General features: G+C 38.5%; 1 protein-coding gene across 2 annotated transcripts in view; it reads right to left on the reverse strand.

Moving 5' to 3' along the window:
- ADAMTSL1 (ADAMTS like 1) overlaps positions 1 to 18,298 on the reverse strand; it is a 392,370-nt gene that overhangs the window by 49,088 nt on the left and 324,984 nt on the right. For both annotated transcript variants that reach the window (XM_050987189.1, XM_018918349.3), the window contains one exon: positions 1,895 to 2,105. In XM_050987189.1, the coding sequence (XP_050843146.1) occupies positions 1,895 to 2,105 (211 nt within the window). The remainder of the gene's footprint in view (positions 1 to 1,894; positions 2,106 to 18,298) is intronic.

The raw sequence follows: 18,298 nt of genomic DNA on the forward strand, positions 1-18,298 counted from the left end.
TTAGACAGGTGAAAGTATGCATGTTTAAACTGTTGAGGAAGATGTTACAATCTGTTTGGAGATAGCTCTAGCAGAAACAATTTGGTATTGCTCTGGTGTGGCCTATAACTAATCATCACTGTTAGCAGAAAATAAATTTTTTCACATACTATTACATGTATCTCTTCTGATTGTTCACATATACTTACAAAAAATTGTTAACTCTAAGGACTGTGGCCAGTTACAGGACTTTGACACACATAGTTGCTCCTTATAGCATATCCTAACTTCAAAATGCTTGATTTCTGCTTTTATGTTATGAGCTAGTAGAATACTATTTGCTATTTGCAAATATAGCATTTATTACACCTATAGTTCAGAAATTTTTGAAAGTACAGCAAAGTGTATACATGTGTGTGAGTATCAGTAGACAAAGCATGAAATATCACTGAATTGTTTTAAACACAGGACTACAGCCATAGATAGGCTCATTACCTAGCTTTGGCAGATCATCAGACTGGAATAAATAGTTTTTAATGGGTTGGTTGCCCAAACCCAGAGCTCTCCCAGCTTCATGCACTAACCAAGTTCATCAGGTAAATACATTAATATCTCCTTGACTGTTAAGTGAAGACCAGATTTTATATACAGACACTCAATAGGCATATGTAAGAAATATGCAAAATGCTAATAGTTTTCACATGGGATAGAATGAAGACTTGCACACACCAAAAATGAAGATTTAAACAGGTGTTTTCCTTACACTTGCACCACACAGCAAATTTTTACTTCATTCTTGACAACAGTGCAAGATCCTTTCTTCCTGCAGTGGTATTACTAAAACTGTAATATTACAGCCATTTAAAGAAGCATCTTTAAGTCTTTTGAATTACACAAGTATTTGCAGCAAGATTTCAGCAAATTAACTCATTTCAGGGTGCTTTCTAAAAATGGAAAGCCTTGGACAGATCCATTGTGTAGACAAGGAATTGTTATAATTAGTGTAATAAACCATGCATCTCCCAAAGGGAAGTGTTTAACACACATTCTTAATCTGAAGCATGAGGAATGTATCTTGTACTAAACTAAATTGTTATTTGAGAACATATGAAGTACTCAAAATGCTTTAAAGGCTCTTTTATCCCTAATCCTTCTAGTTTAGTATTCCTAGAAACCTAGACATAGCTCACCCAAGTCCAGTCCCTGCAGCTTACCAATATATTTCAGATATTTTTCTTTGAAATCTATAGCCAGCTGTTAAGATTTTCCAATAACTTTGCATTAGAAATAGCTACAGTCATTATTTACTTCTGGAAACATAGATGCATTTTTTAAGAGCAAAAAATGCACACTTTGCAGTTTTTAAATGGCTTGTCAGAATGATTAATGATTCCTGTCGATTGGCTAAAGTAAAACCACACAATCATAGGATGGTTTGTGTTGGAAAGAACCTAAAATCTCTTCTAGTTCCACGCCACCCCATCCCCCCTCTGCCCCCCACTAGGCAGAGACAGCTTCCATTAGACCAGGTTGTTCAAAGCTACATCCAGCCTGGTCTCGAACACTTTCAGGAGTGGGGCATCCACCATCTCCCCCGAGCAACCTGCTTCAGTGCCTCACTCACCTCACACTAAAAACATTTTTTCCTTATATCTAAGCTAAATTTACCCTCTTTCAGTTTAAATCCATTATTCTTTGCCCCATTGCTACATGCCCTTGTCAAAAGTCCCTCTTCAGCTTTCTTGTGGGCACACTTGATAAATTGTAAGACTGCTCTGTGCTATCCCTGGAGCCCTCTTTCCTGCAGCTGACCAGCCTGTCTTCATAGGAGAGGTGCTCCAGCCCTCTGACCACTGAAATGTGTGCAATGAGGACTTTAGGCAGTCATAAAATGAGGTTACACATAAATTCTTACCTCTTGCCATTCTGTAGGATACCAGGAGGGTGGGCAGTTAAAGCGATTACAGGCTTGCACGAGGGATGGCTTGGGTTTGGAGCACAATTCATCTGCCAAAATCACAGTCTCGTTGGTCTCTCTTGATAGTAGATGAGAACAGAAGACATCTCGTGTCTGCAAACCAACCCCACAGGTAAGACTGCAAGTGCTCCAATTCCCAATCTCCCATCTGTGAAGGGGTCAGCAGAGAAAATCTTAAGCACAGAAAAAAATTCACCTTAATTTTTGTCTTATTATAATGACAGATAAATGTAAAAAAGCCACGGGGGCTGCTTCTATCCAGATAGCTGTATCCCTGCAGGATCAGGGTGCCCCAGGTGAGCAGTCTTGGGTGGATAGCTCAGCCTCCCGGGGCTGGGTGCCCGAACCCACACTGCTGTACAGCTGTGGCTACCTTAGCAAGCTCAGTGATTATCAGCTGTTAGTGATGTTCAGCTCTTTTACAGTTTCAGCTCTTAGCTTGCTAAGGCGCTCTAGCTAACAGTGGCTTTCAGAAGAGCAGACGGAGAGAGATGAAAGGCAGCGTCGGCTGGTTCCATGTTGCTTTTATTGAAGGGGTCTGTGAAGGGTTCCAACAGCAGCTCTTCTGACAGAATGGGCCAGGACAGCCCCTTTTATAGGGTCAGGGGGGCTTGGGAACTGACCAATTGTAAGGGTTAGGGAAAATAGCCTATGGGGTCTCAGAAAGATAAGCAGGGCCTGGAGGACCTGAGTGGAGACTTCTGGTTTAGTTCCTATGACTTGGCATTTCCTTATCTCTAAGCCTCCATCCGCCACGGGGCTTTAGCTAGCCCCATGTCTGCTACAGATAAAGAAACAGTAATGAAAGGGAATTTTCCTTCTCCAATCAATGTCACTTTGGTAGCTGGAGAATGAGGATAAGATGAATATTTGCAGTTCTGCATTTTCATCTCTTGTCAGAAGTTCTTGGACTGCAAGTCTCTGGGATTCCTGCAATATCACAGGAAAAGTTTTGTAGGCCTACAGTAGGATTTTTTGTTTTGTTTTGTTTATAGGAGTGTGGACAATGCATTTCAAAACAGAGTGGTTTTAATTAACTGGTTTTCTTCCCCTATATGAAACAAAAAATAAAGGAAGATATTAACAGAACTTTAATTAAAAGAATGTAAAACTGAAATCCTGAGCACTAATTTCTTTGGTATTCCTGACTGACTTTTCTCTGCTGTTGAGATAGGTACTAAAGCTTTGAGAGATGCAATGGGAATTGCATGGAATCATGGGAATTGCAATGGGAAATGAATGGAAAAGCAGGGGATCATCTTTAACCCCTGGATGAACACCTGTCACTGAATTAAATCTTCTCTGAACTAGCTATGTAAATCCTGCATCAACAGGATTGTTGATATCTGTATTTCAGTGTTCATCACCTTAAAAACCAGATTTCTGCTATTTGAACTGTAACACCCCTAAATCTGTCAGCTAAACACAGAAAATTCCTTAAAACACTAGGCCTTCCACTCATATCTCAGCTAGAAAGCACTTCAGAGATATGTAGAAAAGTGTACACAAAAAAATCAGTCCTATATTCAGAAGGAAAATACAAGAAAATAGCCTCCCTTAAAAATTCATTCAAAACTCAGTGTTGACCTGGATATACTCCCACATCCAAAACGAAAGCCTGAAAGCCATACAGTGCTCTGTTTTCTAAATCTGAAGAGTAGCTTTATTTCCAGCATGACATTACTGAAACTGATTGCTGAGAGAATAAATTAAAAATTCAGGAAAAGGAAGGCTCAGAGAGCCTATCTTTGAAGAAAGCAAATCCAGGCAGAAACTTAAAGAGAGTGATTATGAAGGAAGATACCCTCAGGCTCCAAAGAGGATGGAGGCAGATAATGAAGAAAAGTTATGGAGCATGTCAGCAGAATGAAGCAGATTTTGTGGAAGCAGCAGAAAAAAATCCCACTCTGATGCTCTGAGATCTGCAATCAATGGAAATAGTATCTCAGTGCATGTAAAACATACTGTGTTAGCAAACACAGTACTCAAATAATCATTTAAGATTGCGCTATCCTACAATCACTGAACATTTCTAACATCTTTTCATTTTATAAATTTATTTTTTGAGCATGTTTCCTCCCTTTCAAGTAACACCCTCAACATATTTAAACAGCTAGCAGGTAAGAAATTTTTTTTCCTTCCTAGATGATATTCTGATGGACCAAAGGCACATTGCTCCCCTACTGTGCTCCATCTGCTGGTGACATTCTCTGATTTCATAAAAGGATCCATCCTGAGCCTCACTGTAAGCACTAATGATGCTGTAGTTTGCTTTTAGACAATAATCTTGGTTCTGTTAGTAGCGATGATAACAATCTGTTTAACCCTTTCTAATAATAAATCCATCTTGCATACTGAAGTTCCGGTGGTCATTTTCCAGGCCATGATACACCAAAGGATACTAATCTGTACATATGTACTGGGAGCTATTTATCAGTGGAAGAGGAGCAACATATGGCAGCCAGTTAAGCTAAGCTGGAGTGTGTTCTCCAAATGAATCATCTGGGGGAGGGAGGTCTTCACAGATTTTCCCATGAAATTGTCAGAATTAATGGAAATGTCATCTACCCTTCAGTTTTGGTGCAGTGTAAAATAAGATGTTTGAGTAGGTGGTGAAAAGAAGGCATTTTCTTACTTCAGATTCTATTTTATACATGGTTAGATGCCAGAATTTCTTTTTTTCAAATGCTGGCAGTAGCTGTTGCCTCCAGCAACATTTTGTTTGTTATTGGTGTAAGTGCAAAATGTTTCTGTTGGCAATTCACATCTCAGCGTCTAGCAAGCCACATAAACCCTTTGGACATCTTGGCTTCTTCAGAAGAGGATGTCTTTTCTTCTTCCAGAAAGAAATGCTGTGTTTCCATAAGGAGAAAGGATTTGTTTTTCCAGTGTTTGAAATTTCTGAGTGTTGCAGGTTGCATCTGCTACCCTTCCCATAACCAACATTGTTTTTTTCACAATTCTTTCCAGCTGCATTAAAGAGGAGTTTCCTTTGAGGAGCTCACGAACTGTGAGGTCAAATACTTCTTACCCTTGTACTTTCGTAGTCCCAAGTGACTTTTATGGGCTTTCACAGATGGAAATTAAAGCATGTAGAGTAAAGCAGACATATGTGGAGTATGGATGTGCAAATAAGTGAACCCATAACTGACATACATGAATTTCAACGTCCTAGGAAGCACAGAGAAAACCAGTGAAAATATTATAGAATTACTGTAGAATTATTTTATAACAGCTGAAGGTGCTTGCAACACTTTGAATTAATATTATCCTACTAAATTTACCAGTTAGTTTCTAGAGTACTTATACTGTTGGAGATAATAATCTTTAACATATATACATAATGCTGTTTTTCTGTAGTAATGCTGTTTTGCCCCTACTGCAGAATATTACATTATGCTAACTGAATCCTAGTTCATATGGTGCTTAGCTGTGAATTCCTCTATTTTTTTTCAGGGTGTTTTGGCCATACTGACTCTTCCAATGCACAGGGCATACAAAAGAGAGTGCCTTATGCATCTGTCAATACCACAATTAAAATTCAAGTAGGAAAGAATCTTGCATTTTAAAGGCTGAATAGAGTAGTTACAGAATCAAGCTGAAGGAACCTTGCACAAGTGGAACTGGTATCTTTGTAAGCTGACTGTGGCAGCTGTTAAGGTATAGGCTTTAGGAACAATCTGCATACTTGCTGGTTTATAGAACAGCTGAAAGTCATCTGTTTGGTACTTCCCATATTACTTTCCAGAACCTGGTGAAAGAAGTGCATAGTTTTGGTCCAAAACATACATTTTATGCTTTCTCCTTTTTCTTTCACTACTGTCCAAAGCTGTACTAACATATGGTAACAGAGGAATAACATATTTTTAGACTTATCATGCAGGAGGACTTTGGTGCATTTGTGCTACTAAACCCCTGGCTTCTCCTGGCTCTAGGTCTATCAGTTCGCCAGTCGTCCATCTCCACCTCCTAAATGTCTAAGTAGTGTTTATGTATGTAAGCCCAAACTAGACTTTAAAAATATTTCAACAACTGTATTTAATATGAAACAGATTTCCAAACCTTTTCATCATCTTCAGGATATAGACACATTACTCTATTGATTTACATAAAATGCATTGAATATTTGAACTGATTGAACAAATACTACATAAATTCAAAACCACTGAGACATTTAGAGATGTCTAGCAAAGAGGAATGCAAGAGGAAAGAGGCAAATCATAGGACTGGATGTGTTGAAATGAATATATGTCTATCAGTAATATATGTATCCCTGATACACATATCACATGTTTCACACATATGCGAACATTTTCCAAATGAACATGAAAGAAAACAGGTTTCTACTGGAAATATTTAGGGAGCAGAGGATGGTTCTAAAATACAACTTCTTTCAAGTATCATCAAAATCTCAAAACCAAAACTGATCACAGAAACCTTTAACTTTCCAAATGAATTATTTCCTTCTTCCATAAGGATATCTTAGTAGTTTTTTTAGAGTTGGTCAACTATATTGGACATATAATGCAGGTGAAGATAGGCAGACTCAGTAGTTTCCGAAGTAGTTTCAGAAGTAACCAGATCTGACTGCTCAAAGCAATGGTTTTCCTTTAGTTTCTCTTATACACAATGATAAGGGAAGGGTGTAGTCTGAAAACTAGACAAAATTTAATGAAAACCCCAGTGAACCAAAACACTGCATTTCTTGCATTTCCAAGAACTAGAAACTAACAAAGTGAATTAGGAATGGACAGATCTTATGAACAGAAAAATCCCAGCTGAGAAATTTATCAGCCAATATATATTATGAATTAGACTAACAATCCGATCTACCATCACTTTTATGAATTTTAAGTCTAATTGCTAAAGGACCAGTAATAGGGTGATATTTTCTACATTCTCATTAAATTAATTAGGCTTATCTAAGGAATGCTTATGCATATGCTTAAATCCAAGTCAACAAACAGTTTCTGCAATTATCGTGGTCAGTGTATGTAAAAAATGTAAATAATAAAAGAATAAAATAATAAAAGAAAGGGAGCAACTTTGAAGCTCCAATGGCCAAAAAAGGCTCAATAATCTGTGGTTACCACAACAGGACGATTATTCCGTACTATTAATGTAAATCCAAAAATGTTAGAGATTCTCTCAAAAATCAGTGTAACTATGCCATTTGTAATAGGGAAATGATCTTGACATAGTTAACAAAAATCTTTCCTGTGGTCTTTGAATTAAACTTGGGCATTTGTTATCAGCTTAAGACTATTGTAAAAATTCCAACATGTCATGTTTGCATGACATGAACATGCAAACCTGTAAAGTTCTAAACATCTAATTTTTAATTAGAAAGGAACTTTCCCTCTTTCTTTCAGTAGGGGAAAAAAAATACGTATCAATATCATATTATACCACAGCAGTTCAGGTGAAGAACTGGAGGATCAAGAGAACAGCATCTTGTTCCTGGTTCTTTGCTGAACTCCAGAGATGAGTGACACCAGGACTGATGAAACACAGGCTACCTTGTGAATGTGGGTATATTCCCTCTAAGTCCAAAGGGAATTGTAAAGTACTGGGCTGGATCATACCATTCTCCCCACCCACCCCACCTTGCTTTGTCCATGCTGCCTGCTTAGGTAGTAACCTCACAGCAGAGATGTTATCTTATTCTTTCTCTATAATGGGAGTCTCAGCTTGACAGGAGCCTCAAGGCATTATTGCATGTGAACAACAACAGGGACAATAGTGCACTGCTACCTCAGTTTTGAAATGTCCTTCTCACTGCCACAAGAACTGGAGATCAGACAATATTTCTGTTAGCTAGAGAGATCAGGAAGTGGCACTGGCTAGTAAGCAGCTCCTCATGGCAAGACAAGATGCTAGAATTAGTTGTTGCCCCAGTACGGCTACAAGCCTTCAGAACGAAACGCTCTCTCAACACCCATAATCAGTCTGGAAAAAGTAAATGATGTAGGTAGAACTTGTAGTCTTGAGCCAAAGCTCTGTGTAGGTGACAACTTTAGATTAGTTCCCATATGCACAACATATATGGTAAACCCCAAATCATTCTAAGGTGTTAGGTGTTATAAGAAAATTATCTAGGGATGTGGTTTAATGCTGACAGAGTCCCTTCTACCAGTGTCAAAACAATTGAACATTGCACAGGAAAGGTAAACACTTTTCTAGACAAAGACCTCCCAAATTAGTTCAAAAAATGAAATTATTGCCATTTTTATGTGGTTATGAACCAAATGAAAATGATACAAAAGAGCTCTTCTTATTTCTAAAATAAACATTCATCAGTGTGAAGTAAGGTTTGCCTGGAAGCATCTGACTTAACATCTGTCACCTGCCTGGATAAAGACATTCCTCAGTGCGCAAGGGCTGTGAGGCAGCTGTGTATATGTGCATACAACAGGCTGAGTAAATCCCATATAATACCAATACTGGCTTCCTCCAGTCAATATAAAGTGGCTTCCTCCACTGTCAACCTGTGCATTCTCCATTTGGCCATGAAGACAGAGAGGTCTGCTCACAGCCCAAATATCTCCTCCCTTCCTTTTCCCTAATGAACCCGAACAGTGTGGCAAAGTTTCCTGTTTCAGGTGTGAAAGACTTTCTTGAGGCTCATTTAACAGATATATCTGTGATTGAGTAAATATGCTCAGTATCACATCTTCAACACATGTCAGAAAGTGGTCTTAAGCTCTGAAGAGCAGGAAAATATACCATCCATTCCATTTGGGTGGCATAGTTTCTTGCAGTGAAGCTACAGGACTGAGACAAGAACGTCGAAGTCAGTTCTTGACTTTATAATCAAAGAAGTCTCAAAGAAGGTGACACAAAAGTCAAGACTTTAACTACAAGTTATTTTTCATCCAGATGTTAAATCATTCACAGTAAAATCTGACTGCTCCTTTGAAATGAAGTATGAGAGCACAGCCATCAACCCTGGCGCTCAAACACAGATCTGATTTCTCTAGGAAAGGATTTCCTTACTGCTGTGGTTCAATTTGTAGTAGATCAAACATTAAAAATACACATACAATACACACATACTTCAGAAAAAAGTGAGATTTATCTAAGCTCTAAAAAAACCAATGCTCATTAAAATATAAAAAATGAAAATACAATGAAAGTACTTTTAAATCATTGCCAGAAACAGCAGAAAAATAATTCATACTTAAATTTGTCAGTGCCAGCGTCACAAAATCCATTGTACAGACAGTATCCATTGCACAGTGTCTTCACTGTGACAAGGAAACTGAACAGGCAGGAAGGGTTTCAGGAGACTTGTGCTCAAGGGAGAATGAGGTGTTTCTTCAGAAAGTGTCTTCCTTGAAGTGAAGGAAGCCCATTAAAGATATGCAGACAACACAAATAAGCAGATCAAAGGCTCAATGAAAGTGCTCTGGTAGGTGACAGAAGTGGCCTGCACTCTGTAAACTTACCGATATCAATTAACATTGCAGCTCATTATAGCTGATTGTGGCAGGGAGCCAGTATTTACATAACAGAGCCAAACAGAGGAACACAGAGAAGGAACTCAAAAGTCAGAGAAGTACAGAGGGTAAAAGCAGCTCTACAGCTGACAATTCTGATTGCTAGAGTAACCTTATGACATACTTCAAGCAATATTTATAAGGTTCTGCACTTTAAAAAAGTCTTGCTGTCCCTTGAGTCCAAGGTACAGAACATCAGCGACTGAGGCAGGACAGAAAAGAGAGTTTGTGTTCTGCTGCCAGCATTTAGAACTGTGGGAGGTTGTGCAGTGGGTCTTTCAGGGGACTTTTGCAGATACAGATTTCACGAACCACACAGGAATATGAAAAGGCAGTTTCAGGTAAGTGAACTGGTTTGGCAGGGAACTTCTTTGAGGAATTAGCAGACATACTGGGTACTGAAAAGTGCCTCATATGAGACTTCTATTCTGGTTGGTAACTTCAGCATTGAGATAATTGATAGCAATGGCAGTCTTTAATATAACTACACAGACCAGGTTAGGTTTAAAAGGTGAACAAATACCAGTTTAGATTTGACTAATGCTTAAAGCAGCAGCTTGTTACAAGGATATTGTTTAGTTTATTATGTGAGATACAATGAAAAGAGATCCTTAGTAGGTCTTTCAAGAATGAAGCAGTTAACAGGTAAGGAAAAGAGTAAATCAGTGCAAAGGTGGAAAGCTGGTTAAGAAATAATATTGGGAGGTTTGAGGAATAGAAACTTGTAATAGGAGGTGGCAGAAGCTGAATGAGGAGTCCATGGAGGAAACGCACTGGGAACTCCACCAGGGTGAGTTTGAGCTAATGTACATTGCCCTAAACCTACATTCAAGCAATGCAGAAACACAAGAGCCACTAATTTATGAATAAATTTTGCAGATCAGTCTACATGATTCTTTCACAAAGAAGAAAAGGAAAAATATCCTGGCTTCTGCTCAGGTAGAGTTAATTCCTTCTCTATAGTTGGTTGGATTCAGTGTGAGAATAATGTTGATAATACACTGATATTTTGTTTGCTGCTCAGTAGTGTTTATACTAAGTTAAGGACTTTTCTTAAGTTTTGTGCTCTGAGGAGGACAAGACTTTTCTTAAGTCTTGTGCTCACTCTCAATGAGGAGGATCAGAAAAAAATACTGTGATTCAGCATAGCCAGGACAAGGTGACCCAAAGCAGCCAGATGGATATTGGGCACTGCAGGATGTCATGCCTGATATATAAACTGGACAAATTACCTGGAAGGGGGGTTGTTTGGGGTGTAGAGATGGGGCTGAGCATTTGTCAGAAGGTGAGCAATAGTATTGTGCATCTCTTGTTCTTCCTTGTTTTTCTTTCTCTCTTGTTATCATTCTTGTTATCATTCTCATTTTCATTACCTACTGTAATTATTATATGTTATTTATGTTTCAATAATTAAAATCTTACTCTCCCAAACTACAAGTTTTAGTTTTGATTCTCCTTCCCATTCCACTGAGGTGTGAGGGTGGGAGAGGAAATCTTCATTGTGTTGAGCTGCCATCTGGGCTTAAATCACAACAGGCAGTGCTTTATGTTGAAAGCTCCCTAGCTCTTTCCACACTGGTGCTTTCCATGCAGGACTATGTCATAAGCCAACACCTTTTCTTTAGGCCTACCTTTACAACATAAGGAGAATATTAAAAAACCCAGCTTTTCCTGAGGAAGACATCAGTAAGTTTACAGACACCAGAAGACAAACAAAGAAGCAGCTCAGCAGGTGAGAAAGATGTGCAGTCAGCTGACGATTTTTAATCTGAAATTCCTTATAAAACAAAACTTTAAAAAATTACATAGGATGTAGATGGCACAGAAATAATATCCAAAAAGCCTGACTTCACAAATTGTAGGGTCAATATTCATGAACCATGTGATTTGCTCTACAGACTAACAAGACTCTCCCTAAATCAAAAAAAGCCTTTCCTGAAATAATAAGGGCAGGAAAGAAGTAAAGATGTCACTGGATTGAATGGACAAAGCAAGTATATTCATGAATGAAAGAGTGTTCAGATAACAGTGACTGGGTTTCAGTAATTCTCTAGGAAATCCAAGTTTTATGAGCAGTACTGCTGCAAAAACAGCAGATAACATGAGCTTCTTGCTGACCTGGCTGGCAGCATTACAGGGAAAATATTTTCAACAGGATGAACTATTCCTGAACTATTTAACCAAGGAAGAAGGTACAAACAGACTGTCTCTCAAATTGAAGCATACACAGCGCTTCTCTAGTTTTTATTTAGTAGGGGAAAGAACTTAAGAATATATCTATATAACTATATGGTATTGTGATTGAACTCAGGAAACTCAAAATGTCTGCTTACATTCCATGCTCTACTCTGAGTTCCCTTCAGTGTCCTTCTGGCAATATAGTGCAAAAAAGCCAGCACAAGAATTTTGTTCCAAGGGTGCATCCAGAACCTGTATTTTATGCTGAATTTTATATTTATATTTTATATTTTGATTTTATATTTATTTTTTTTACTTTTAATGAACAACCTGGAAAAGATCAAAATATGGGTCCATGAGAATCTCATGCAGGGTCAAGGCAGCCCCTGGTGTCAACACAGGCTGGTGAGTGAAGAGATGGAGATGGAGAGCAGCCCTGCTGAGAAGGGCTTAGGGTTGCTGGGGGATGGGAGGCTGGACATGACCCAGCCATGGGCACTCCCTGCCCAGAAAGCCAAAGGTGTCCTGGGCTGCATCCAAAGCAGGGTGGGCAGCAGGGCCAGGGAGAGGATTCTGCCCCTCTGCTCTGCTGAGACCCCATCTGCATCCAGCACAGGTAGGATGTGGACCTGTTGGAGCATGTCCAGAAAAGGTCATGAAGATGGTTGGAGGGATGTAAAAATTCTCGTGTGAGGAAAGGCTGGGAGGACTGGGAATATTCAGCCAGGATAAGAGAGGGCTTTAGAATGACCTAATAGCAGCCTTCCAAGTGCATTAAGGGACCCTACAAGAAAGATGGAGGGACCATTTACAAGAGCATGTACTGACAGGACAAAGGGGAAAGGCTTCAAACTGAGAGTTGATTTAGATTTCATATTAGGAATAAAGTCTTTACTGTGAGGGTGGTGAGACACTGGCACACTCCACAGAGAAGCTGTGGAAGTACAATCCCTGTAGGTGTTCAAGACCAGGTTGGATGGGACCCCGAGCAACTAGGTCTAGTGGAAGACGTCCCTGCCCATGGCAGGGGTGTTGGAAATACATGATCTTTAAGGTTCTTTCCAAACCATTCTATGATTCTAGTCCTTTTTACTTTATATTTAGAGATCCTGAAACTGTGACCAATAATATATTTAGTAGTTCACTCACTCTTCTCTATAAATAGATGCTTTTTTTCACATTGACATTTAGAGACCAAAACATACAGGTGCCCCTCACTTAGAGTAGGAAGGCTCTAAACTCACATTATACCCACAAACCATCAAAACCAACTATGTTAAAGTAGTCAGATTCATGGAAGTATCAAATGATTCTGACTCAATGGAAGGAAAATTTCTATTCAAAGTGAAGGTATCATAAAAGTTATGATGTAGATAGGCAAATTTAAAAGTATTAAAACACATCATATCTCCATCCTAATTGCTGTATCTACACAAATTTGTGTGCAGAATCCACATACTCCAGAATGGCAACTTAATGCACTTCTCCAAATCTTCCTGAGTGAGAAATTGGCTTCTTAGATCTTGCAGAAAATAGTGACTTAAGACAATGCAGTTTGCTTCTTCATGGGAAGGAAAATGTACTTGTCTTATGTACCTGAAAATCTTTGTTCAGACCTGAACAATGTAAGCATTACAATTAAACAAACAAGCACACATCCATACAATACAGTTAAAAATCTGTGGGTCCATTGGGTGGTAATTAGATGTGCAGAACTCTGGTGAGTGAGTCTCCCAAAGCTGAAGTGAATGAATTACTAACAGCTGGCTAGAATATACAGTACATCAGCTTAGTCACAATTCTAATGGCTAAATGCACACTGAAGATGGAAATTTTCATGGGCACAAATAGGTCTTCTGTGCTTCTGGAGATGTGACAGACCTACTTGGCAGATGGAGACTTCATAATTTCATCAGTCTGGCTCCTTTAATAGGTACTTAATTCACTCCAAACTGAATGGAAGTGAGGGTACCTTCTCCATTTATTTAATGTGTGAATCTTTCTGATGAGTAACTATGTTACAGAACCGTACAATAAATTTTCAAGAATTATCCATATTTTAATTTTTTGCATATCTTATATTTTCATTCATAAAGGTTTATTGTTTTGAAAGTACTAAGTATTCCTCAGACTCTTAAAAATTGCTTCAGCAATACTGTAAGTGGAAGATATAATGGTGCTGTTCAGTTCTCCCCTTTTTAAAGAAAGTGAAGATTGTAAAATCAACAATTTATATGATCCTGTAGCTTGTTTCATATGTTAATGCTGAAGCAAAAAAGTTAATCCTGCTCATTATGCTGCAAAATGTTTGACTTCCTATTTGGCACAAAAGAAACGACATGCTTTTTTTTTGCTGCTCTTGGGAAAGCTTCTTTGGGGAATGAAATCCTGCTGCAGAGGCAGTAAATTAATACTCAAGAAGACTGAGAATAAATTTAGAGAAAAAAATGAAGAGTAGAAACTAAGATATGAAACACTGGAGTGAGATGGTATTTGTTCCAAATACTGAAAAATACCAATTTGCAGTGGGTTCTAAATTCTAGCATCAGTGAAGAGAAAGGTTAGGAGAAGTGGACTGTATTAAGGTGATGAAACCCAGAAAATTGACTGTGCCAGGAAGAAAAAGAAGACTAAGTCTGTTCTGCAGAGGAACTCAATAAGTCCCTAGCACAAATTAAAGCTAACACTCATCACAAACCAAGCTATAACAAAACTGTGTTAGGACATGACAAAAATCTTTCAAGACAACATTGTACTAACTTGGAAAAATTAGTAAACTGGATATCTGTGTAGAGGAAAATAATCTAAGTATTCTGATTAAGAAGTGTGATTTATCACTCAGAGTAAGAAGGATATATGGTAGAAGTTACTAAAAAAAAAATTGTAATTGCACTCTAATATTTTATGGAGATAGTAGTCTGATGGGAATAGAAGCTGAAATGAAGAAAAATGTCTCCTAATGTAATCCCATCTAATGAAGGAACCATTATATTATTTAAAGCAAAATGGGGAAAGACCTCTGAAATTTTAAACTAGAAGAGCTGGAGGCAGGGTGTGATGGAGGCTCCAGAGCTCCTCTGACCCTCTGAACTCGCAGGTTGCCTTGCTTCACATTTTGATGTGACACACATGGCTGAAAAGAGTCTCCCTGGGAACTTCACTGTAACTGCAGCTGAGTAAAGGACACTGAGGAGCAGGAGAGAACCACCAGAGAGAAAGGAGAAGGGCAGGCTGCCAGACACATCTTGGCCAATCTCTTGAGAGCCAGAAAGGGTGCAAAGCAGGAGATTATATTATAGAAAAGGGGAGAGAAGATAAATATTTCTAGGTCACAGATTAATATGTTTTAAGGCCAGGGATGTATTACAGTGATGGGGTAGTCATGCAGGTAATCCAAGTTAAGAGCATGACAGAGCCACCCAGGGAGGGCAGCCTGTTTAGATGTCCCTGTATAGGCCTGTGTTTAGCCTAGTAAAGCTAGGGAATAAATTACCTTATCATTCCCTCACCAAGTCCATGGCTTCAGTATAAGATGTTTCTCAAACTGAAGGCATCAAATAAGGGCGAATCTGCCCTGTGTGACAGCACATTCCTTCTACTGTCTGATTCTCCAAACTCTTCCACCACAGTCCAAGCTGTGGTCTGTGATCCCAGGAGGCTCTGTGGGCTACATCTTTAGAGGTTCTCAAAGCCATTCTCAATGTACTTCAGCTAAAAATAGACCTAAATGCATCCCATTTAAAAAATATGTCACTTGTTTGTGGGGATTTGAAAGCCTGTCTGTGTCACAAAGAGACAGTAATGTCTCACAAAGAGACATCTTTGCCTCATTAATGCTAATTCTGACTTACAACTCTGAAAAAAAACCCCAAAATGCAAGAACTGGTAGTTTTTGATAAAAACAAGAACTAGTATCACAGTAAGGCTGTAGTGCAGTATCTGTAGACATAATGACTTGCAGACCTTTTAACCTTTTTCATGAACTAGATAGAGATCCTCTAATACTTCCTCCCATCAATGCAAAACACATCTGTATTGACACCCTTCCACATATAGGTCACCTTTAATGGATTAGAGAAAGCTCTGGCCCTTTCACCCATGTTGAATTAATTTCAGATTGTTGATGGGAGCATGCCTTACACTAAGTCTGGCCTATCACCAATTTAATGCCTTGAAAAACATGTTGATTTTTTTAATCCTTTGTAGTTTAACTTCAGCTGGGAAATAGAGCAAAACAGATGACAATACCACATTTACAAATAAACATTAAAATAAGAACAGGTGATTCATCACACAAACACAAATCAAGCCAACTGAGAAGAAAAGAAAGAGAAAAAAAACCAAATTAGGCAATGAGGTAGAGCCCAGGCTAACTCAGGCAACATTTGCCCTTTTGGTTAGGTATCAGAACAACTCAGACGGTTTCCTGTCTTTTCTTGCAAACCACAGAGGGCTGAAGTGGTAAAGGGAGAGTGCTGGGGTGAAATTTTGTGCTATTCCTAGAAGCATCTGCTTTTTCTTCTTCTTTTTTTTTTTTCCTTTCTTTTCATTTTGTAGAATTCAGCTGTTCTTTGTTGCACAGAAATAAAAGTTCAGTTTTGAAAATATTCATGAACAAAGCTGTAAAAATTGCCTGTAATTTCCTCCATTTTCAGCCATCTGGTTTTCATTGCTTTGATTCTCTCTTCACTACTCCATACATGTTTACCAAAACTTTTCAACACGCATTGAGCAAATTATTGAGCAGTTATAATTAATAGCAGAGTTACAACATTCTCCTTCACCCCTTTGGTAGAGCTTGCTTGCTCACCATGAGGTGCTCATGCTGTTGCTCTTATAAACAAGAGTAATTATATCTGATTGGATGTAATTCAGGCTGTGGAGGCTGAGGAAAAGACACATTTTGGATGTGTCATTTTATTGCTGAAAACAGCCAAGCTAGCATTGAAACAGGGTTCTTCTAACTGGGTTTTTTTGGTAGTTTAGAGTACTAACATAGCAATTAGCAAAACTGAGTGATCTTCCCTTTTGTATTTTTTACTTAGAGAAGGAACTTCTAGACACTGAACAGCTATTCTGAGTTTACTTTTGGAAGACTGTGCTCTGCTCAATTATTGCTATGTAATTCTTCAAGTGGTACAGCTTGACTGACACAAATTAAGTAATTGAACGACTGAATTAAAATTGTCATAGTTTTCATTCCTCTCTTTCCTGTAGAAAGCGTGCCGGCTCTCCTAGTACATCAAACAAGCTATATCCTTTTTCTAGAAACATTAAACTAAGTTAATGACAAAAAATTTTGCTCTGCAGCCATTGTGTTGAAAGTCAGTTATTAGCTCCCAACTTAGCAATCAGCTCTGCAGTGTTTCCCATTTTCTTAATTCAGTTCGAAATGGGAAGTTTTGTTACAGTGCTTTCCAGGAGAAGAGGGTTTGGACTCTTTTTCTGCTATTGTTCGTGAAGCAATAATCAAAAAACTCTCAACAAAATCTGAAACCCCAGGAGTCTCAGTTGGGATTTGAATATGGAGGAAATCTTCCAATTTTTTTTGTGCAGCTCTTCCTGATTCTTAATCTTTCTTCTGTAAGAATTGTAAGTATGGGATTTTTCTGACTCCATACAGCTGTGAGTATCTGAAGACAGATTTCTGAGGTTCAGTTTTTGTCTCTCTTCCATGTACTCAGAATAGTAATGTGCTAAGATATTAAGCCAGAATTCCAAAGAAAATTTCAAAGCATTCTCAGCTGCTGTGCAAGCACCATCATCTCTCAGTGTTTTCATAAATGTGAAATATATTGCCAGTATATTCTGCCTTTTACCATATTCTGTTCCAAGACAGACCAGGGCAATTACAGACTGAAAAGGTTGATGACGCCATAGGTTAATTTCAGGTATTAAGTGAATAAGGAAGTTTTCTAATCTATACACCTCTCTTTTCAGTAAGGAATAAAATGAACAGTAACCCAGTTACTGTGCAGATCCTTTTAATATCATTCTTCTAAAGTGTCCAAAAGAAAAAAGACGGATCAAAACCAGAATGGAATTACTCTCCACCTACTACTTCTACAATATCTTTCTTGAGGTCTTTCTGACCCTCCAGAAAGGCTGATGAGATTCTGTAGTTCAGGGCTTTTGTCTGTCTGTAGTAAAACAGCTAAAACTGTTGTTTACATCTTACACAAAGAGCCCTTTGAGAGGCTACACAGTGGCCTCCCAGGTACCCAAAAATGCCCATAGCAGAAGCAGCATTAAGCTTTGTATTTAAATCTGACATATAAATGTTCTCCCTCTACAGCTAAGCAAGATCTTTAACTATACTAGTTTTTAGACATAATCATTAAATTCTAAGCATGCTGGGCTGCTTAGATTCAGTAAATGCCACTGGAATAATTTCTCTAAATATGTAAAGAGAGAATTTTTATTCTCTTGGGCAAGGCTTCTCAGCCTTTTCTTCATGCTTTGGGCAATATTTCCTTGCCTACCTAGACATTCATCACCATCTCAGTTGCCTTTTCAGTGGAATCTCTCCTCTACCCACAACAGCTGCATACTCCAGCAGTCGCTTCTACATCAAGAATATTTTAGGAAAGTGGTTTTTACAATTTTTGCTTCTGTTAACACACTTAAGCAGCTGGAAAACAGAGAGAAGAGCCAACATTATGAG

Source organism: Serinus canaria, chromosome Z (assembly GCF_022539315.1).
Source record: "Serinus canaria isolate serCan28SL12 chromosome Z, serCan2020, whole genome shotgun sequence".
NCBI lineage: Eukaryota > Metazoa > Chordata > Aves > Passeriformes > Fringillidae > Serinus > Serinus canaria.